The sequence below is a fragment of the Rhinolophus sinicus genome, chromosome 18 (genome assembly GCF_057876585.1).
Source record: "Rhinolophus sinicus isolate RSI-liver-muscle chromosome 18, RSI-T2T, whole genome shotgun sequence".
Taxonomy (NCBI): Eukaryota; Metazoa; Chordata; class Mammalia; order Chiroptera; family Rhinolophidae; genus Rhinolophus; species Rhinolophus sinicus.
Genome location: NC_142518.1, coordinates 31,964,858 through 31,989,456, shown reverse-complemented (window position 1 = coordinate 31,989,456; position 24,599 = coordinate 31,964,858). Strand labels below are relative to the sequence as shown.

The 24,599-nt window shown below is 36.7% G+C and overlaps 1 protein-coding gene across 14 annotated transcripts in view; it reads left to right on the top strand.

Moving 5' to 3' along the window:
• Window positions 1–24,599, top strand: part of CASK (calcium/calmodulin dependent serine protein kinase) — a 361,531-nt gene that overhangs the window by 98,994 nt on the left and 237,938 nt on the right. For all 14 annotated transcript variants that reach the window (XM_019747875.3, XM_019747874.3, XM_019747869.3 and 11 more), the window contains exon 3: window positions 23,083–23,188. In XM_019747875.3, coding sequence (XP_019603434.1) covers window positions 23,083–23,188 — 106 coding nt within the window. The remainder of the gene's footprint in view (window positions 1–23,082; window positions 23,189–24,599) is intronic.

The window sequence follows — 24,599 nt, the reverse complement described above, 5'->3', positions numbered from 1 at the left end:
TTAAGCAATTTTTTTTTTGCTGTTTCTTTTGTAACTAACGAGATACGTTTATTACTATTTCTTGATTTCATAGTTTTAGATACTACCAGTTATTGACTTACTGCTATGAAAGATGTGTCTCTCTTATGTTGCTACCCCCGTCCCTCCTCATCTTCCCTCCCCCATTTTTATAACATTTATATTTGAGACATTGGTGTAATATGATTATATTTCTTGTGTAATTTATTGCTATACCTGGAATAAATAGTTGACTTATTTTTTTATTGCTTTATTTTTCTAATTCATCCCCAGACTTTCCCACTGAGCTATACAACTTCTCTCAGTACATTTAACCCTATTGGATAATTTATCATATTTCTCTTTTTTTTTCCTTGACAACAGAGCCTTTTATCTATATCTGTTTCGTTCTAAATTAGTTGTCGTCTTGTTCTGTTGAACTGTCATCATGGGAATTCTCTTTGCCTTTCATCTGTGCTGGATTCCCTGTTTCCTAGATTTCCTAGACTTGGGTTCATATCATACTTACCAGCTGTGTGGCTTGAGCAAGTCACATAACCTCTCTGTGCCTAAGTTTTCTCATCTAAAAATTGGGCACACTAATCTTAGCTATTTCTAGAGTTAATGAAAAGATTGATTAATATAAGTAAAGCACTTAGAATAGTGCCTGCCTCTTTTTCTTTTTCTGAAAACTTTATTATTCTCTTTACTCCGATACCCCAAAATTTCACAATGCCACTCTTTAGTGCAAGCCCTTTTAAAAGTCATTATGCTGGGTTCTTGGAAATCTTTTTAAATCTGGAAGTTCATTGTTCTTCAGTTCAGAGAAAAAGTTTCTGTATTTCTTAGATTAGTTCCTTCCCTCCAGTTTCTCTGTTCTTTCTTTCTAGAGTTGCTGTTATTCAAATAATATCAGGGTTCACAGGCTTGATCTTTATCTGTAACCTTTTCTTCCCTATTTCCATGTCTTTTTCTTTTTCTTCTACTTTGAGTATTTCCACAACTTGACCTTCCAATGCTTCTATTTGAGTCTCCTGTTTTGGCTTTCATTTTGTATTTTCAAGGGTTTTTTTTTCTCCCCCTGAGTGTTTCTCTTTTAAATTATTAGTATTATATAGGTTCCTGGGTTTCGTATGATTCTTATCTATCTCAAAATAATATATTTTTTGAAATTATCTTTGCCTTCTTTATGTAGGAAATGGTTTCCTCAGAAATATTTTTTTCTATTTATTTGTTCTAGTCTCTTTCTTTTTAGAGACTTTCCTCAAATGTTTGGTGATTCTTGGCTGTTCTTTTATTTTTAAGAAGGAAATATTAAGTAGTTGCCTGGAAACTCTGTATATAGGTAACTTAATTATAGGTGATACAACAAGGAATGGACCATTTTTCAAGAGCCCCGTGGATGTCAGTATCTGTAGGTCTTTTGTTCTTAAGCAGGTCAGTTTGACAGAGAACAATCTTCCAATCTTATACCTTGGGCTAAGGGTGTGTGTATTTGGAGGGCGGGGGGTGCCGGTACACAGGCATAAGCCTTATTGCAATGGTTCCAGGAGCAACCTCAGGGAAGGAGGCTGAGGGTCTTTATTTTAATATGCTTATTTAACATGCAAACTTTACAAATAATCCTCCTAAGTACAGCACCTCATTTTGACCTGAGCTATGAGTCTGATGTCCAAAGTCTTCAAAGAGTGGGGGAGGGATAATTTGCTTGGTGAAGCATATCTGTTTGTGTAAAGGTTGAGCCAGTCGTCCTGTTGTCTGCTTCACTGTGCACCTGCCTTCAAAGATACCTGATGCTTCCTTTTCCTTAAACCTTTCTTGGGGACATTTTGGTAGGTATATCAGCTTGCTTGTTACTGGCTTGCCTTGTTGCAAGCCTGGTGTATTAGTTCAGGTTCTACAAAAATCAGATGCCAAGAAAGGATTAGATATGCAAGAAATATATTGGGAAATTAGCTGTGAGTGAAAATGAAAGGGGAGGGAGGTGGAGGAGGCTGGGAGAGCCAGCACAGATTATCTGCATAATCTGACTCCTTTGGAGGAGAAAGGGTAGGGAAAATCTGAGACTAAGGTGCAGTTCCAAGCAAGTTTTGGTGAGGACTATTGGAAGTCCCTGAGCCAATGTTAGCCATCCGAGTCCCATATTCATAGAAATGAGCCTGCCTTAGTATTCCTGCTGCTGTTAGTCACTGGCTGAGTGTAGCCTGGGGAAGCATGATGTTCGTGGGAACACAGTGATGGATTCATAGTCCTGCATGTGGGGTTGTCACTTATTCGCAATCCCTGCAGTTAGAGATTGACAGTAGCATCTTCTTAATGGCTGCCACATTTGGATTTCAACTTTCTCTGATCTGCTAACTTTGTCCCTTTACTTTCTGTCATCCAAGATTTTGTTTACCTACCTAGTGTGCTGCTACCTCCTCTCTCATTCTCTTTATCTTTCTGGGTCTATGCCTTGTTTAATGCCTTTGCTAAAATATTAGTTGGGCTTCAAGAGGTAACAGAAAATTGCATACATTTAGACCACGATGTTTAAGTGGAAGTATTGGTTTACTTATTCATACAGTTGAATTATGATTCCTAAATCATTATGTATTATATATTTATTATAGTGTGTGACTCTCTGGTTAACCTCTCCTACAATATAGCCCTTTCTGGTCACATAGTGATCACCATTTGGAACTTTCTGGGAGCAACAGGAGCGAAAGATAAAGACATAAGCAAGGGCCAGTTCACCGTGGTTCTGATTCTTCACTGTGGAGAACAATTGTAGGAGAGGAAGGTAAAGGTATTGCTTATTTAGAGCAGTGATTGATCTTTGGGCCCCTTCTTCAGTGAATCTAATCCAGTAGGTATGGGGTGTGGGCCAGGAACCTTTAAAAAAAAAATAAATACTGTAATGATTCTGAAAAGCTCCTAATGGACCAATAAACCATGTTGAAAAGGAATAGGGTTTGAGTGTGGGATGGGGGAACTATAATCAGACATGATTGAATTTTCATTTTAGAAAGAATTCTTTGTAGTATGAGGAAGAGATTTGAGTATTTTTACAGTAATCTAAACAAGATAAATGATGGCCTCAACTAACTTCCAAGTGACAATTGGGATGGACAAAGAGAAACAGAATCATGAATTCTTAGAGTAGAATCAGGTAACCTGGTTAGTATTTGAATATCTTCTGCATGGGAGGTTTGTCTATTTTCCCCCGTTATTTATTTGTTTAATCTTTATATCAATATTTTTTTCAGCTCTTTTTTGTCTTTCCTCTCCTTATGGTATTGTTATTATGTATATATGTGTTAATGGTGTCCCACATTTCTCTGAGGCTCTGTTCATGGTTTCTTCATTCTATTTTCCTCTGTGTTCTTCAGATTGCATAATCTCTATTAGTCTGTCCTCAAGTTTGTTGATTCTGCCAGCCCAAATCTACTTTTGAGCCCTTCTAGTAGGTTTTTCATTTTGGTTGTTATATTTTTAACTCCAGAATATGCATTTTGTTCTTATTTATCATTTCTGTCTCTTTACTGATATTTTCTATTTAATGAGACATTGTGTCACACCTTTCTTTAATTCCTTAAACATGAATTTCCTTTAGTTCTGTTAAAATATTTATAATAGCTGCTTTGAAATCTTTTCTGCTAAGTCCAACGTCTGGGCCCCCTCAAAGGTGGTTTGTATTTTCTGCTTTTTTTTCCGAAACCTATATAAGGTTCACACTTCTGGTTTTTGTCTCATAGCTTTTTGTTATAGCAGCTCTGAATGCTGCTATCCCTCCCACACTCCAGGGCTGGTTGTTCTTGTTTGCTTGTATATTTTTTTAGTGATTTTTCTGGATTAGGTCTGTGCAACCTCTGATGTCCCTCTCCAGAGGGGTCAGCTTTGGGCATAAGCACAACCTTCCTGACCGTCAGGAATGACTGGCTTTAACTGGCCTCTCTTTGACTGTCTCTTCCCCTGATCTCCCATTAAGATGATCTACTTCTATTGGTATCACAATGTGTTAAGTGCTAGCTGATTCCTCTGTTTTTGATAATGCCCTGTGGTATAATTTGTGCCATAGTCTGATGCAATTCAAGTTGAGCCCCTTGTCAGAGGCAGGGTTTGCTAGTCTGTGCTTCTTACTATATCCTCTGCTTAGCAGAATCTCTTCACTGTGGAGCAAGAGCTGGGGAGAATAGGGAATTCACTCCTCACTGGCTGTTCTTCCCAGATCCTCCTTATGGAGCAGTACTTTGTGTTTTTGGAGGGGGCAGGATGATGCCCCATTCTGGCTGCTACTTCCACACCCAAAGTCAGGGAGGATGACATCTGCCAGTGTTCACCAGGTGCTAAATGTTCTTGAACTAGTTCTTATACCTAGGAAGTTGAAGGAGATGGGAGATGCCACTCGGCTGCCAAGCCCACCTGTCGTGCAGGGTGTCATGCGGAGTCTCTGGTCCCACTCCCCACATAAGAACGCAGGACATGGTGAGGCCAAAAAGGAACACCCACGGAGCCATAGATAGGGGAGTCATACCACTATAGTCTTGCTGGTGGCTGGGTTAGAGACACAGGAAGCAGGAGCCACACGATCTACAACCTGCCATCCGCTTCTCTGCCAACCAACCTCACTTGCTAACTGCAGTCCACTGTGCTAACTGCAATCTGCTTGCTAGCTCAGCTGCCATCTTCTTGCCAGCCCCCCATCTTCTGCTAGTGTAGCCACAGTAGTTATATTAGTGGCCAGTGGCTCACTGGTTACAGCTGACGGCCAACTAACCACAGTTGATGGTCATCCAATCACAGTTGATGGCTATTTATTACCTGAGCCAGCACCTTTCCACGTGAGGCTGAGAGCCTGGAAACAGCACTCCTGGCTCTGTCCCCACACCACCTCTGTAGCTCTCTTGCAGCAACAGAACAGTGAAGGGAAAGGGGGACTACACTCTTTACCAGCTACCCCATCCAGATAATCTGTATTTAGCTGGAGTTGGGGGTGGGAGAATAGGTACTGCCATCTGGCTTCTATCACCCACTCAACATAGGCCTTCCATAGCATGGAACTGTGGAAAATAGGAGCTACCCATGTTCACCAGCTGCAAGAGCTACCATAAATATCTCTTCCACCTCAAGGAGCTGATCTGCCACTCAGCTGCTGGCCTTTAGAACAGGCCCTCCATAAGGCAGAGCTGTGGGGACACTGATGCCCCCCAACCCTGAATGATGAACAGCCTCCCATTATCCTTATCAAGTTTCTGTAGATTTTATTGAATAAGGACTTCTCAGTTTATTGTGAGCCTTTTGATCAATCTCTAAGGACTTTGAATGATTATTAATTCTGACCAGCTAAATATATGTCTCTGGGGGCAGAGGACGTTTCCCTGAGCTCACACATTCTAGAAGCCCTGCCTAGTCATTGTATTTTTTAATGATTCTGTATCTTATAGCAAACTAGTTGTTCAAAAATGTAATCAGGTGACTTGAAAGGACTAGACTAACATTTTTTAAAGGCATTATGATTTTATTACTGAAATTTGCTCTGATTGAACTTTAATCATGATTTTATACTTCAGTTTTTAGAAATAATACAAAGAAATAGCTTACCTATAAAGTTCATTTTCAGAATTGAGTAGTTGTAGACCTAAGAAGCAGTACAGCATGTTAACAGCATAGGTACTGTCTGGTTCAAATCCTTGCTCTGCGGCTTACTAGTTCTGTAGGTGAGTTACTTAACTGCTCTCTGCCTCAGGTTTCTCTTATATAAAATGAGTATCTTCTGCCTTTTAGGGTTGTAGTGAGGGTTAAATGAGTGGAAACATCTAAAATAGAGCCTGACTCATAAAAGGAATGAGAAAATGTTAGTTAATGATTATTGTTCTTGTTAGACATGTCAAAGGCAAATAAAAATCTCATCTGCGTATTGTATTATATTATTGAGACCAATAATATTTTTATCTGTAGCCAGAGATATTGGTGATATAACTTATATAACTAGCTATAATATGATCCGTAGTGTTCTCTAGTGGAAGAAAATTAGATGTGCTCTTTTCATAAACAAGCTTCTTTTGGAGTTGTGAGCATTTAACCTAATAAAATTATTCCTGAATAATTAGCCAAAGACAAGTTCCACATATATAAATGGATTTCAGAAATAGGTTAAATTTATATGAAACTTTAAATCTTAATTATTTTTTAAAACAAGACTTTTTGGCCATGTAATTTATGATATTAAATAATGCAGTATATACACTATACAGTGACATAGAAGTGTTAGGTATATATTACATTTGTTTAAAGTTACTGCATTCAGTAGTGGGAGTACCTTGAAGTTTTTTATTCAAGTCATGGTAATATACACTACAGGATAACATTAACACCCAGTTATCTGCAAGTAGATAGCATTTTTTTGGGGTGGGGGGATCATTCTCTGAAAATTCTTTAGTCAGTGTGGATGTTCTACCTGGAGTTGATTGCCTCAAATGTTGGACATTTTTAAGAGTCCTCTTCCAGTAGAGTGTGGGGTAACAGAAAGACTGCTAGATTGGGAATCAAAGACCTGGGTTCATCTTCCAGTTTTACTGCGAACTAGCTGTGTGACTTTGGGCACGTCACTTGCCTTTCTAAGGCATCATTTCTCTTAAGAGTAAAATGTAAGGATAGAGAGGCACATGTGATGATGACTCTCTTACTGTCCCTCCCATTTTTATTACTCTCTGATCAGTGATCCATATGTGTTGATGTGAAACAGAAGATGTAATAGATATTGGTTGAATGAGTTCTGAGTGTTTGGTGCTGCCTTCAGTAGAGTTCACAGGAGTGTAACTCACCAGCAGTAGTACAATTTGGTGAATGCTGAGATACTGGGGCTTATATAGAGGGGTGTTGTTAGATCACAGCAGGGTGTGCCTACCTTAATTAGGAGGAGAATGCTAAGGAGAATTTTGAGGCAAAGTATAAGTGGAATTTTCATGAATGAGTTCGGATGTAGCAGCAGAGGAGGAAACACATGGAGTCGAACAGAGGGAGCAACATTTTCAGGAGCATAGAGAGCATGGCAGGTGGTACAAAAGCTGCAGGTAGGTCAGGAGGGGGTCAGTGAGGAAAGGAATGTAACGTGTGTAACATCCAAACAAAAGTAAACCTATATTACCTGACTAAGAAGCAGGAAAACTAGGTTCCATTTCCATTTATGTTGTTAAATAGCTCTGAGGACCCCAGTTATTTGACTTAAAATGACATTTTTGGAAGGCTTTCAAAGCCAAGTTGAGGGATTATAACATCTTGGTGTATGGAATGAAGAACAATGAAAGTTTTTGGAGTAATACCATAATACCTTGTTTTAGAGTAAAACTATGAGGACACTTTGATGAGTAGAATGAAAAGAAGGAAGTAGAGGCAAAGAAACCTATTAAAAGATCTTCAGTGTGATCCAGACAAGAATCTGTGGAGGCTGAAACTAGGGGAAAAGCAATAGGGGCATCATTTTGACAGGTGTTGCAGAAATAGAATGGACAGGTTTTGGCAGCTGCATATAGGAAGTGGAAGAGCAGTAGTAGCTGGTCAGAGGATGTCTGGAAGAAGAATGATGCTGGTAGTCAGTAGGCCACACACATGTAGCCATGTAGATTCTGTTTTACTTTTTTTAACCAGTGTCATTATTATTAGACACTTCAACTGTACCTGGTTTTTACTTTTCCAAATAATCCTATGATCAACTTCAGATTCAGTTCTTTATGACCTGTACTACATGCTTCCAAAAAAAACTTTATAAATGAAAAATGTCAAGGTAAAAGTAGGTTTAGAACTCTATAGTAGTGTGGTTAAATAATTGGATGTTCAATTCACAGCATAAGTAGGGATAACTCGTGACAACAAAAACATAAAAGGGGAGAGAGTAAAGGTCTGAATCTGCAAAGGGAAATGGACGTAAGAAGCCTGCTGAAGAAAAAGGACAACTGTATATATGAAACTTTCTTTTACATGAACTTAATGGTAAACACTCAAAAACAAGAAATCCAGAGCTGAGATATACAACGTACAAAAAGAAGAACCAGGGAAAAAATCATAGAATACGACCACATTAAAATAACAGACAGCAACAAAAAGGCAAAGAAACAATGGAGACACCAAGATACCAGAAAACAAAACAAAATGGATATAGGAAATCCTTATATATTAATAATCACCTGAAATGTAAGTGGACTGAACTCACCAATAAAAAGGCACAGAGTAGCAGATTGGATCAAAAAACAAAACCCAACCATATGCTGCCTCCAATAGATGTAGCTCAGCTACAAGGACAAATATAGACTCAAAGTGAAAGGGTGGAAATCGATACTCCAAGCAAAGAGCATCCAGAGAAAAGTGGATATATCCATACTTACATCAGACGAAACAGACTTCAGGATGAAAAAGGTAACAACAGACAAAGATAGACATTTCCTAATGGTAAAGGGAACGATACAACAAGTAAACATAACACTTGTCAATATATATGCCCCCAATCAGCACCAAAATATACAAAGCAAATACTAACAGAACTAAAGGAAGAAACTGACCAAAACACAATCATAGTAGGAGACCTAATACATCATTGACAGCTATGGATAAGTCATCCAAACAGAAAATAACTAACGAAATAGCAGCCCTAAGTGACACATTAAACCAAGTGGACAAAATTGACATTTATAGAACACGTCATCCTAGAACACCAGACTATACATTCTTTTCTAGTGTACATGGAACATTCTCAAGGATAGACCATATATTGGGACATAAAATCAGCCTCAGCAAATTTGAGAAGATTGAAATCATACCAAGCATATTCTCTGATCACAAGCCTTTGAAATTGGATATCAACTGCAAAAAGAAGGAAAAAACACAAATACATGGAGATTAAACAACATACTTTTAAAGAATGACTGGGTCAAACAACAAATTAGAGGAGAGATCAAAAGACATATAGAAACAAATGAGAATGAAAATACATCCTATCAACATTTTTGGGATGCAGCAAAAGCAGTAATAAGAGGGAAATTTATATCTTTACAGGCCTATCTCAAGAAAGAAGAAAAATCCCAGATAAACAACCTAACATTATACCTGAAAGAACTAGAAAAAGAAGAACAAATGAAACCCAAAGTCAACAGATGGAGGAAAATAATAAAAATCAGAGGAGAACTAAATGAAATAGAGAATAAAAAACAATAGAAAAAATTAATGCAGCAAAGAGCTGGTTCTTTGAAAATATTAATAAAATTGACAAACCCTTGGCTAGAGTCACTAAGAAAAAAAGAGAAAAGACAAATAAAATCAGAAATGAAAGAGGGTAACTTATCACAGATGCCACAGAAATAGAAAAGATCATACAAGAATACTATGAAGGACTATATGCTACCAAATTCAATAACCTAAAAGAAATGGGCAAGTTCTTAGAAACATATAGCCTTCCTATACTGAATCACGGAGAACTGGAAAATCCATAAAGAGATCCATCAACAATAAGGAAATTGAATCAGTCAATCAAAATTTTCCCAAAAAAAAAGTCCAGGACCAGATGGCTTCGCTAGTGAATTCTAGTAAACATTCGAAGAGGATCTACCACCTGTCCTTCTCAAACTCTTCCAAAAAATTGAAGAAGAGACAGTACTCCCTAACTCATTTTATGAGGCCAACATTACCCTGATACTAAAACCTGATAAGAACAGCACAAAAAAAGAAAACTACAGACCAATATCTCTTATGAATACAGATGCAAAAATCCTGAACAAAATTCTAGCAAATTGAATACAACAATGCATTAAAAAGATTATTCATCACAACCAAGTGGGGTTCATCCCCGGGGCACAAGGATGGTTCAACATCTGCAAATCCATCAATGTGATACACCATATAAACAAAATAAAAGATAAAAATCATATGATTATATCAATAGATGCAGAAAAAACATTTGACAAGATACAACATCCATTTATGATTAAAACACTTAATAAAGTGGGTATAGAAGGAAAATACCTTAACATAATGAAGGCCATATATGACAAACCCTCAGCTAATATAATAAGGTGAAAAACTGAAGCCTTTTGCTCTACATTCAGGAACAAGATACGGTTGTGCCCTATCACCACTGTTATTCAACATAGTATTGGAAGTCTTAGCCAGAGCAATCAGGCAAGAGAAAGAAATAAAAGGCATCCTAATTGGGAATGAAGAAGTTAAATTGTCACTTTTTGCAGACGACATGATTCTTTATATAGAAAACTCAAACACTCCACCAAAAAACTATTAGAAACAATAAATGAATAGAGTAAAGTAGCTGGATACAAAATCAATGTACAAAAATCCATTGCATTCCTATATACTAACAATGAAACTTCACAAAAAGAAATTTAAAAAAACAATTCCTTTTGCAATTGCAACAAAAAGAATAAAATACCTAGGAATAAACTTAACAAAGGATGTGAAGAACCTATACACTGAAAATTATAAGACATTATTAAAAGAAATTGAAGAAGACACAAAGAAATGGAAAGACATTCCATGTTCTTGGATTAGAAGAATCAACACAGTTAAAATGGCCATATTACTCAAAGCAATATACAGATTTAATGCAATATCCATCAAAATCCCAATGGCATTTTTTTTAAAGAAATAGAACAAAAAATCATCAGATTTGTATGGAACCACAAAAGACCCTGAATAGCCAAAGCAATGTTAAGAAAAAAGAATAAGGCTGGAGGTACCACACTCCCTGACTTCAGCCTGTACTACAGAGGAACAATAATCAAAACAGTGTGGTATTGGTAGAAAAACAGACACACAGACCAATGGAATAGAATTGAGAACTCAGAAATAAACCCACATAAATATGGACAGATAATTTTCAACAAAGGAGCCAAAAACATACAATGGAGAAAAGAAAGCCTCCTCAATATATGGTGCTGGGAAAATTGGAAAGTCACATGCAAAAGAATAAAACTAGATTGCTATCTGTAACCATATAGAAAATTTAACTCAAAATGGATCAAAGACCTAAACATAAGACCTGAAACAATAAACTGCATAGAAGAAAGCATAGGTATTAAACTTACGGACCTTGGGTTCAAAGAGCATTTTATGAATTTGACCTCAAAGGCAAGGGAAGTGAAAGTGGAAATAAATGAATGGGACTATATTAAACTAAAAAGATTCTGCACAGCAAAAGAAACCATCAACAAAACTAAGAGACAGCCAACTGAATGGGAGAAGATGTTTGCAAACAACACCTCCGATAAGGGTCTAATATCCAAAATATATAAGGAACTCATACAACTCAACAAAAATTAAATCAAATTAAAAAATAGGCCAAGGACATGAACAGACACTTCTCCCAAGAAAACGTACAAATGGCCAACAAACACATGAGAAAATGCTCAGTTTCACTAGCTCTTAGGGAAGTGCAAATCAAAACCACAATGAGATATAACCTCACACCTGTTAGAATGGCTATCATCAACAAGACAAATAGTAACAAGTGTTGGAGAGGCTGTGGAGAAAAAGGAACCCTCAGACACTGTTGGTGGGAATGTAGATTGGTGCAGCCTCTATGGAAGGCAGTGTGGAGGTTCCTCAAAAAATTAAGAGTAGAATTACCATATGATCCAGGAGTCCCTCTCCTGGGTATATACCCAAAATATCTGAAAGCATTTACCCATAAAGTCATATGTACTCCAATGTTCATTGCAGCTTTATTTATGGTGGCCAAGACATGGAAACAATCAAAGTGTCCTTCGATAGATGATTGGATAAAGAAGATGTGGTAGGTATATATACACAATGGAATACTACTTTGCCATAAGAAAAGATGAAGTACTGCCATTTGTGACATCATAGATGGATCTTGAGATTATTATGCTAAGCGAAATAAATGAGACAGAAAAAGTCAAGAACCATTTGACTTCAGTTATCATGTAGGATATAAAACTGAAAGCAACAAAGGAACGAGACAAACAAGTGAAAACTCATAGACACAGACAACGGTCTAGTGGTTACCAGAGGGTAAGGGGGGGAGTGGGAATGGTAGAATAGGGAAAAGGGGGTCAAATATATGGTGATGGAAGGAGAACTGACTCTGGCTGGTGAGCACACAATGTGATATATAGATGATGTATTATAGAAATGGATACTTGAAACTTATGTCATTTTACTAACCATTGTCACCCCAATAAATTTAATTTTTAAAAAATAAAATAATTGGATGTTTACATTACCAACTTCTTGTCATCAGACTTGGTTTGATTGACATTTGGTAAATGTAGGAAAGAATTATTTCCACCAAAATTGTCAAAGGAAAAGGAAACAAAACTGTATATGCTTGGTGTCACTCACCATGGCAAGCAGTTTCTCATACTTTATTAATCATCCAGGGCAAACTACAACCCGGTATGGGAGCTATTTTCTTACTCTTTCCCTTTTATAGATGAGGGAACTGATGTTCTAAGGTTATACAGCTACTAAGTGATGGAGACAAAATTTAAAGACAGGCCTTTTGACTACATGTCTGTTATATAATAAGTGCATCCCTGCAAAAGATTGTTAGCATTTGAAAGTGTAAGTGCCAGATCTGTGGAAATACGGTGCCTGGAACTGAGGGTAGCTTCACAGGACACAGAACTTTCAGTGCTACAAGCGCAAAGTCCCTGGCAAACATGGATGAATTGGTACCCTTTATGGAAAAGTCACATATATGAAATAAACCATTATCTAGAATTACCTAAATAAGGTATTGGTTGTCTTTGTTTCCCATAATACTGAGACATGAATTAGGCCTTTTGTTACTACTAAGTGACGATTCTTAAGTATAGATGGGTGAAGGCCCTGCTTGACTTCCTTCTACTTGTTTTCACTGGCTCTGAACATCCTGTCTTGCTGGGATTGCACTCAGTTGTGTGTGATTCAGAAGCTAGAAGCCTCTGCTTCTATCTTAAAAGCAAACATATTTTACCCACATGCAAGTTTGATGAAATGGTAGAAGAGCTATTGAGAAAAAAATCGAGAAAGAAGGCAGGTTGATTATGAATGTACATTCTTTAAAGAGTAAGGAAATATATTTTCTAGAAGCAAAAAACATACAATGGAGAAAAGACAGCCTCTTCAATAAATGGTGCTGGGAGAATTGGGAAGCCACATGCAACAGAATGAAACTGGACTGTTATCTGTCACCTGTACCAAAATTAATTCAAAATGGATCAAAGACCTAAGCATAAGACCTGAAACAATAAACTGCATAGAAGAAAACATAGGTACTAAACTTATGGACCTTGGGTTCAAAGAACATTTTATGAATTTGACTCCAAAGGCAAGGGAAGTAAAAGCTAAAATAAATGAATGGGACCATATGAAACTTAAAAGCTTCTGCACAGCAAAAGAAACCATCGACAAAATAAAGAGGCAACCAACTGAATGGCAGAAGATGTTTGCAAACAGTGCCTCCGATAAGGGGCTAATATCCAAAATATACAAGAAACTCATGCAACTCAACAAAAAAAAACCAAACAACCCAATTGAAAAATAGGCAGAGGACCTGAAGAGACTTTTCTCCAAAGAGGACATACAAATGGCAAATAGACATATGAAAAACTGTTCAACATCACTAATCATCAGAGAAATGCAAATAAAAACCACAATGAGATACCACCTCACCCCAGCCAGAAGGGCTATCATCAACAAGACAAATAGTAACAAGTTTTGGAGAGGCTGTGGAGAAAAAGGAACCCTCATACACTGTTGGTGGGAATGCTGACTGTTGCAGCTGCTATGGAAGGCAGTGTGGAGGTTCCTCAAAATATAAAAATAGGATTGCCATATGACCCAGCAATCCCACTCCTAGGTATCTACCAAAAAAATCTGAAAACATTTATCCATAAAGACACGTGTGCTCCAATGTTCATTGCAGCTTTGTTTACGGTGGCCAAGACATGGAAACAACCAAAATGTCCTTCGATAGATGAATGGATAAAGAAGTTGTGGTATATATACACAATGGAATACTATTCGGCGGTAAGAAAAGATAATATAGGAACATTTGTGACAACATGGATGGATCTTGAGAGTATAATGCTAAGCGAAATAAGTCAGACAGAAAAAGCAGAGAACCATACGATTGCACTGATATGTGGTATATGAACCAAAAACAACAAAAGAACAAGACAAACAAATGAGAAACAAAAACTCATAGACACAGACAATAGTTTAGTGGTTACCAGAGGGGAAGGGGGAAGGGGGGTGGGAGATGAGGGTAAAGGGGATCAACTATATGGTGATGGAAGGAGAACTGACTCTGGGTGGTGAACACACAATGGTATTTATAGATGATGTAATACAGAATTGTACACCTGAAATCTATGTAACTTTACTAACAATTGTCACCCCAATATACTTTAATAAAAAAAAATATATATATATATTTTTTTTTTCTGGCATTCAACCTACAACAAATGGGGAAAACCCTTAGCATAAATATAGAACATATTTATGTGTGTAAACATTATACTCTAATAAGTAAACAGTTTGTATTGTTTTGATATCAAGATGGGAAGCAGGAAATTGGGCCACATGGACTGTCCCCAAGGGAACTTTCTGTAATTTTTCAAAAAAGAAGAAAAACATACTCTATCGTGGTTTCATGCGTTTCACACAGTAAAGTTCTAGGTTTGGGGCAGAGGCTAAAATGATATGGGGAATACACTTATGTTTTTTGGTCTAACTATTGGTGATCCTCAAAATGTGCCCATTATTTGGGTATACATGGAAGCACTAGCTTCTGTGGCTTTCCAGTCTCAACAGTGCTCTGTTGGCCTCAAGAAGATGGCTTAGGTGATTGCCTGTCATGATCTTCATCCTTGGACATCAGTATCTAGATAAGTCTCTTGGGTTTTTGTGCTTCCCTTAAATTTTACTGTAAAGTCTTTTGGGGCAGAACATCTATTACTTTAACAGATTTATAAAGTTGTTTCTGGCCCCAAATCAGTTAAATATTGCTGATCTAGATAGCTGCCACATTTTCAGGTACTTAAAGATGCTGCCTCTTGGTTTTGTAGAAAAAACTAAATGAAGACAGTGTATTCTAGGGGTAAAGCAGTGTATTATTTGCTTAAAATTTTATTGAAACGAGAAATACAGCCTTTTCAGAATTCCCTATTTCTGAGTCCATGAGTTTCACTGTGTACAAAAAGTGTCCTCTCTGCCACTTTCAGCTACTATCGGTGATTCCACTTTGGTACAAAAAAATTCTACTACTATTCTTTGAAGCTTCTTGATCAGTTTTTTTTTTTTTTTTTAATTAAGATTACATGGCAAGCTGTTTAAATTCACACACCTGTTAACCATTTGCAAACTATCTTTACAAATCAGGAGTTTGGCAGTAGACTGACAAAATAAAATATAAAAATAATTTGATGGTTGAGGCCATGAGCCTGCAAGATTATCCATAATCCCTGATTTCAAATTGTTATTTATCAAAACAGCTTATTATTGGGCCGGCCCGGTAGCTCAGGCGGTTGGAGCTCCATGCTCCTAACTCCGAAGGCTGCCGGTTCGATTCCCACATGGGCCAGTGGGCTCTCAACCACCAGGATGCCAGTTCAATTCCTCAAGTCCCGCAGGGGATGGTGGGCAGCGCCCCCTGCAACTAAGATTGAACATGGCACCTTGAGCTGAGCTGCCTCCCGGATGGCTCAGTTGTTGGTTGGAGCGCGGGCTCTCAACCACAAGGTTGCTGGTTCGACTCCCACAAGGGATGGTGGGCTGTGCCCCCTGCAACTAGCAACGGCAACTGGACCTGGAGCTGAGCTGCGCCCTCCACAACTAAGACTGAAAAGACAACAACTTGACTTGGAAAAAAGTCCTGGAAGTGCACACTGTTCCCCAATAAAGTCCTGTTCCCTTTCCCCAATAAAAAAAAAAAAGCTTATTATTTTTATTCATCCTTTGCAAAACAAGCGTCACACATTGGTACTTACTTTTTACTGTAAACTTGTTTTATACTAGTTTTATGAGACTTGTTGACAAGATTCTACTGCTGGATGGGGAAACCCATATTACTTTTTTTTAACTTCGATAATTATTTCATTAGGCCATACAGAATCTTGGCCACAGTCATTCATTTATTTATATATTAAAACAGACTACAAATTGCTTTCTGGGGAAACTTTCGTTCCTGCTGGTAGTATTTCCTGGGCTGGCCCCACCCTAGAGGAAGGAGGTGTGGGGGGAAGTGGGTAATAAGAAAGCCTATCCTGCCACATATACTCGTAGAACTCCTCAGCTATCAGTAAATAAAGAAAAAGAGAATGTAAATATATAATAGATAGATAACACAATTACGAGAGTATAAAATACAGGTTTGTGAGTAACATTTTTGACTTAGACATATTAGTTGAATCCCTGACTTGTTGCAATAACTTTTCTTTTTAAACTTTATTGAATAAAAATTTGTGCACAATAAAATGAGCCTGTTTAAGTGTACAGATCAATGTTTTAGCAAGTATATACACTATCATCCCACAAAGTTCCTTCATGCTCCTAACATGTATGTTTTTTAAGGCTTTAATATTAAAAAGTAATTGAAGTATCAACTGGTATTTCTCCAATTTTGTTTTACAAAGTTAAGAGTACCATTTTGAAATAGGTGTCTGGTTTTTATGATAGAAAAATGCCCCATCTTCCTCCCTTTTTGTAAAGCTTTTTGGTTTACATTTCCCAAAATGAAATGCAACAGAGGAATCGTGCCTTCTAGAGATGTATTTCTATTTTTATCATGTAAAAATATGACCTTAATGGTGGTCATTCATATATTTGAAAATAACTCTAATGCTGGAACTTTATTTGATTTAGATTTCAGTCACCTCTGCCTTTTCCTTTTATGAATATAATTAACATCTTTCTATTTTACTAGTTGAGTCTAAAACAGATTTTCACCAAATTTATGGTTGAGTAACAACTTGAATAGAGGACTCAGTTATAGCTTCTAAAAGACAAGTAATTTGATTTCTTTTTAACCTAATGTTGGCTTTCATCCACAAATGCCTTTTAAGCAAGTGTTCTCCTTTCAGGACATTTTAACACCTCAGAAGATAAATATTAATAAAGATCATTGAATTGGTCGCCTGTAATGTTTCTTAATATCTAATTAGTAAGCTCAATGATTTACTTCAATATTGATAAGAAATGACCTGGAGTTTTTCAAATGTAAAGCCCTAGGAAATAAATGGCACTTTAGATAATTATTTACTAAACCCATCCGAATGAAGAGTAAGAGGGGAAACAAGTAGTTCTCACAATGATTGGCTTTATTATGTTTTACAGTTGATAATTGTTTACAGATATAATGTTGAGTTTAGTTTAAATTTGGTATTCAACTGGGCAAGCTGCTTTAATATATACATTGCACCTATCAGAACTGAAAATTCCTTGGGAAATATAGTACCAAAACCCTAAATGCTTAATGCAGAAAAGATTGATTTCTAACTAATACTTTTGCCTACTTAAGAAAAAATTTTACATCAAACAAACATTCTCAATTAACAGTACACTGCTTCCTTTCTTTATTCACTTGATAGATAAGATTTTAGGCCATAGGATTTTTTAATGGGCAAGAATTCAAAGAAATTAGAAGTTGCTTGGATTTCTTTGTATGTGAAAAAAGATAATAAAATGTATAGGGTGGTAGTAAAATGTGTAAAAACATCAAAGAAATAATTAGTTTGCAGTTAACCCAGATTGGTGTGTGGGCCTGTCTGGGCCTCTGGTCATCCACTAGTTGAGAAGGTCAGCTCTCCTGATTTATAGGAAGATAGCCTCATTAAAGTCAACCTGACCTGTATTATTGCCAAAGACAGCTGGGATCTTTAGTCTTCAAATTGGTTATTAGTCAGCAGTGTAGCTTAGCAACAGAATTTGACTTTGCTATAATACTATAATCCTTCCAAGGTTCTGCTTGGATTCCTTTCTTAAAACATGGTCATTAATTTCAGTACACCAAGGAAAAAATATTGAGTCAATAATGACTTTCATTTACTTATTTTATTAATATTGATTCAAATGAACACATTAGTACTTGTCCTAATTATTTCTATGACTAGATTAGAATATTCTTTACAAGCATTTGGAGGGTCAGCTCTTAGTGAAATTTTTTTGTGTGTGTGAATTTTAACTATTGAGTTTCTAACACAACCTGGAAATTATTTGGAAATGAATGAGAATACTTATGTATTTGTCAGGAAAAGATTAGTGTCTAGTTTCTGGTCATCACTGGTGACAGTGCAGCTGAAGTAAGCTGGTTCTGTAGGAGTCTTGATAACTTTTCACACAAGTCGGTGTTACCACATTAACACTGTTGTGTGATTGGATCTTATGCCTGGATCATAACAACTGCATAACCCCAGGAGGCATTGTGGTGCGATATAAAGAGCACTGGACTTCGGTTATTAGTCCTGCTTCTTCTACTTACTGTTTGTGATTTCAGCAACTTGTTTATCTCACTGAACCTGAGGCCTCAGTTTCTTCCTCTGTAAAGTGGGAATAGATATATTTAATATTTAACTCAAAGGGTTATTATAAATATTAAATGAGGACTTACACAGTGCCACTTAAAATCTCAAATGTTGTATTGTAAACTCTCATAAGTTGCCCTGCATAGTCTAAGGTCAGTCAATAAATTTTGAAGTGTACAAAGGGCACTGTAAAGTGGATGTTGACTACCCTTTGCGTGTTTGGTAGGTTAAGCAAGATAAAATCATTAAAAACTGCTGAACAAATAAAGGGTGTAGATTAAGAATGTTGAAGAAATTCCAGTGATGGATTTGGGTTATTAAAGAAGCTGTAGCATTTCCCTCTATGGAAATGTTTTTAAAAAACACATCTATTTGAGTTTAAATTTTTTTTTTGAGTGACTGAATGACTTTACAAATATCTGTATAAGAAATGCAGAAGAACTCATATTGGGAGAGGATAAGAATTAAAGCAAGTCTATTTATCTAGAGCTGCACCATTCCAATTTGGTAGCCTCTAACCACATGTGGCTATGGAGCACTTGAAATATGGCCGACCAAATTGCAATGTGCCATAAGTATAACACACACACTGGGTCACAAAAAACTTAGTACAAAAAGAGAATATAACACATTTCATTAATAATTTTAATATGTTATATGTTGAAATAATAATACTTTCGATATATTGGATTGCATAAAATGTGTAAAAACAAATTTTCCCTGTTTTTACTTTTAATGTGACTACTGAAATTTTTAAATTATGTATGTGGCTTGTATTATAGATATTTCTATAGGACACTGCTGATCTAAATCTTTATTGAATGGTTCTGGGCAAGCTAACTCTTAAATTTAGATCTCTTATATACTGAGGTTGAGATTGCTAACCCAGTGCTAAGAATGTCAAATCATTCCTTCAATCGTATTTGTAAATACCCAGATTATTTTTGACCCAAAGTCAAATTAATTTGTTACAGAATTGTGGCACTCTGAAATTAGCATCCAACTTTTAAAAGACATTATAAAGGATTCTATTACAATAACAACTAATAGTGAAATGAACTAATAGTTCACTATAATGAACTAATAGTGAATAAATGCTTCCAGAAAACTTCTTTTTAAAGCATTTTAGGCCCAACTTTCTTAGGAAACTAGTAGTAGTGCAAATAGGAATAAGAGTAGGAGGAGGAGTTCTTATGCCATATAGCAGTTTGATTTAATTTGTGTGTTTCTCCAATTTTGGTCAGAAAATTAAATATTACTTTCCATATTACTAAAAGTGCCCCTTGTAAAGGGAAATAAATTGATTAAATATAGGCACATAGTTAAATATAAGGGCACTAAACATAGAAACAGATTATTTTTAAAATCTTTTAAAATTTCGCTGAGAAATTACAAAGTGAAAGAAAAAGTACAAGGGACAATGGAGTTACCAGTTACTGTAGACAAAGCAGCGCTTTCAAGCAGCATGGTAACTCTGGGTCAGGTCCCTCACAGGAATGTTCTGTGCTAGTATCTCAAAGTAGTCAGATAACCACTATTTCAAATCAGTTATTACCATCTACTTTCTAATTCCTTCCTACCCTGCTTCATGAGTTGATTTGTAGGCAAATACAGGCATACCTTGGAGATATTGTAGGTTCGGTTCCAGACTACCGCCATAAAGCAAGTTGTAATCTTTTTGCTGGCAGAGGATCTTGCCCTCAATTTATAAAAAACACAACATCTTTGAAGTGCAGTAAAGCAAAGCACAATAAAACAAGGTACGCCTCTACTATTTTTAGTTTGCTATATCAGCAAGGAATTAATAGCACTTAATACATATATCTTTAATTCGCATTCGCATCTAAAAGAAACATTTTGAGTTTAATGTTCTTGGAATCTATAGTTAGAATGCATACATAATGTATTTGTGTTTTTTAAACGATGATTTCCTATTTGGGCTTTTTAATACACCCATTTAATCAATATTTGGATTATGGAAAATAGTGCCACAATTATCCTAGGTGTAAGCCATCTTTTGCATTATTGCCCTTGTAATTTCAAATACATTTCATGTTGTTAGTTTTTGTTATTCAATCAGTGTTCTGATTTTAGTCCCTGAAATGTTAGATTTGATGACATTTAAATGGTTTAAATCTTTGAAGCCAGTGTCCCCAGCAATTCTGCCTTCATTTTGAGGGTGGTTAGATGATAGAGACTAGACCAGCAGTTACATGAAATGGGGAAAATAAAAAATAAACTGAAAATAGGAGAAAGACCAGTTTTCACTGTGGCAAACACTCAATCTCTGTTTACTTCTTGACTCCAATGTCAGAGCATTGAGTTAAAATCAGTTTTTATAACAGAATAGAAACAAATAGAAAGAGAGAAACTAAGGTGAAAACAGAGGCATGAAAAGGGTGACTTCTAATAAAATGAGAAGGTAGAGACAAACAAAAATGGGTAATAAAACTCCTAAGCTTTTCATAGCATCAAGAGGCAGAACATTCTTGAAGGGAAGAGAAAAACTGTGCAGGCATCTGATTTATGTGATCTGGCTTCAGCCTGGCCCTCCAGCACACTTGTCAAAAGCTTTCCTCATAGTTATGAATTCCCAGCACAAAACCCACACCTGATTCACACCTCTCCTCCCCTGCATGTCCTTTCCAACCACTTTTAGAGATGGAGACCATCTTTCGTGTACCTCTGATCTCTTCCTTTACAGTGAACACTGAGCCACCTTGCCGCACCCGTAGTGCTGTACTCTACACAGTCCTTTCACATCCATTTTCTCATTTGAATCTTATCACTGCCCTCTGAAGTCGATTTGGAAGACTCTGCAGGTCCCGCATCACTTATCACCCTCCCCATTTCATTTGCAGTAAGGAAGGTATTGGTAGAGCTTGGCAGTCAGCTGGTATACGAGTATAGCAGTGACTGAGACAGGACCGGCACCAAGTTTTCCCGACTCCAGTTCCTGTTGGGCTTTTCATCACTGCCACTTATGAACACACAGTGTTCCCTTTAAAACAACAGCAAAAACAGACAACCAAATCAAACCTTCTTTGACCCTGCTAGTCCTTTCCTACTGCCAGATTCTTCTAATCTGATCATGTCTAAACCTGGCATGGTGGAGTTGGACAGGAAAGGGCTCAAACCTACCCCTTTGTGATAGCTATGTGATCTTGAACACATTTCTAAGCCTGTTTCCTCATCTGTAAAATAACTACCTCACAGGGTTATTGGGACAGTATATAACAATGACTATGTTAAGTAATTAGCCCAGTGAGAGACACGATAACTTGTAACTTATTATTACATAATGGTCTCCTGCATACTGACCTCCAACCTCACTTCTCCACAAAACTTGATCTTGCCCGGAATGCTAATGGTCTTTTCTGGCTGAATCTTAACAGCCTTTTCTCCGCCTTCTCCAACTGCTCATGCTTCAATTCCCTCTATTCCCTTGACTTTCTTAATATTGTCTTATTGATTCTTCCTTTTCTGGTGGTTTCTGTTTCTCTAATTTACTGACTTCTTTTCCTCATTCTTCCTTTACATAAGTCTTCTACAGTTCCCTCTGCAGCCATTGGTCTTGTTGACAAGACTAGGTTGAATTAATAAATCAGAGAGGAAATAATGTTATCTCTTTTGCTTTAGGCAGTATATCCTTAGCCTTTGTTCTTTACCTGTCTCCCTTCTACTTCCAAGTATAAAAATGTCATATTGGATTTTATTCATCTGCAAACATAAAACCCCAGCACTATTAACATAGGAAGGCTTTAATTCCCTTGTTCCATGTAGACATGGCAGATGATACCTATGCCCAAACTTTTCATGTGATGATGGTGATGATGATGATGATAATGATGATATTAGGTTGGTGCAAAAGTAATTGCAGTTTAAAAGGTTAAAAATAATTGCAAAAACCACAATTACTTTTGCACCAACCTAATATTAACATTTTTCCAAATAGTATTACAGAACTTACACACTAGTCTTACTTTCATTATCTGAATTTGTTCTTCAAAATAACACAGTAGGGTAGTGTCCTGAATTATCCAACACATTTCATAGATGAGGTAAAAAAAAATTTCTGACTTTGATGCTGGGAGTAGTGTCTTTTCTGTCTAAACCACACTTTTTTTTGCTCCCTATTCCATATAACTTCCCCGATGTATGTCTATAAATGCTAGATTTTAGGCTAAAGAATAGATATTCTTAGCCAATTTAGGGAAAACTAAGAAAAAGGGGTAAAATTCAAAATAGCAAATTGAGTTACTTATTGGAAGATCAAGAAAGAGTTATAAATTTCAAAAGTTGATTATAAGAGTTTGGGGAAAATATTTGTGCTATTTACATTTTTATTAATAAGAGCTGACTATAATGTATATAGATGTAAGCTGGCAAAAAAAATGCGGAAAAGTTATGTCAGGATTTTAATGGGTAAAAAGTTAGGCTTAGCTTAAATGGGGGATTTCATCTTTTTAGTGAGAGAAGTCTTCATGTTACCATAGATCACATCCATTCATTCATCATTCACTCTGATTGTCTCTTGTTCCTACCTAATAAAGTATGTTGTGTGTTTGTTTTGCAGATCTAAAGCGGGAAGCCAGTATCTGTCATATGCTGAAACATCCCCACATTGTAGAGTTATTGGAGACATATAGCTCAGATGGAATGCTTTACATGGTTTTTGAATTGTGAGTGTACATTTTATTTTCTTAAGGGTTAAAGTTTTAAGCAACATTGGTTTTGGATAATGCTAATACTTTCCTCTTAAAATTTAACAATAGTTGTGAACTTATCTGTTTAGAAAGACCTTAAGTAACAAAAATAAAAGGATTATCTCATCTTAAGATTTACAATGGCTGAGGAAGCAGAAGTTGGTTGTATTTTATTACTCTCACATTTTTAGCGTGCTTTAGAGAAGAGGCTCTAAAAAGAAAGAGTTCAAAGAGGGGAGGGGAGGAGGCCCCAAAATAGAAAATTCTGACCACAGGAGTCTTAGTGAAAAGAAGTGGGATAGAAATAGAGTCCTTCATGTAACAAGCCTCTAGCAACTAAAAACAAGTAATAACAGGCTCAACTTCCTCTTTTCATATAATCACCATATTGGCATATGGAGGAAAGTTTATAGGTAACAGTGTATCTTGATTTCAATAAGCCACTTGACATGTTTCTCACAGAATTATTGTTGGTAAGATGGAGGATTATGAGCTAAGGATCAGACAACTTGGGAAGTTCTAGAGCTGGTTGGCTGATTGTGTCCAAAGAGATTGTATAAAGCTTTATGGGATGGCATCCTATTCTGTTCAAATTTTTTTAATCAGTGACATTGATTAGGGTCTCCCATAAGGTGGTAATCAAGGGGTTAGCTGGGGCTGAAGTCATTTAAAGGCTCTCACTACTGGGGATGGCCCTGCTTCCAAGCTCACTCACATGGTTGTTGGCAGCAGGCTATATGACTGAGAGCCTTAGTTCCTCATGAGCTGTTTGCCTGAGGCCACCCTGGGTTCCTTGTAACTAGTACTCTCCACAGAGCAGCTCACAACATGGCAGCTGGCTTCATCAGAGTGAGCAAGCAAGAGGGCAAGAGTACGAACAAGATGGAAGTCAATCTTAGAACCTAATCTCAGAAAGCATACACCATCACTTCTGCCATATTCTGTTAGTTAGCAATAAGTCACTAGATCCAGCCCACACACAAGGGGAGAGGATTAAACAAGGGTGTGAATACCAGGAGGTGGTGACCACTGGGAGCCATGTCAGAAGCTGCCCCCCACAGAGGGCTAGCCAATACATTGAATTTCTAGATCAAAATTTTAAAATATTTTATAAGTTTATAGCAAAGGAGCTGAAACAAAGAAGATAAAATTTAAGACCAAGTAATATAAACTCATTCATTCAAATATAAAACTGTAAGAAAGATCACTGTGAACTTAGTTGTAACTGCTATGTGAAAAAGATGTAAACGTTTTAGTTGTTTCAATAGCTTTAAAAGCCCTGAATGGAACCTTTGGCTACATTAATTAGAAGTACCGTATATATTATTCAGAACCAAGCCACACTCCCACTGTATTGTATACTACTAATTCTCCTGAAGTGTTCATA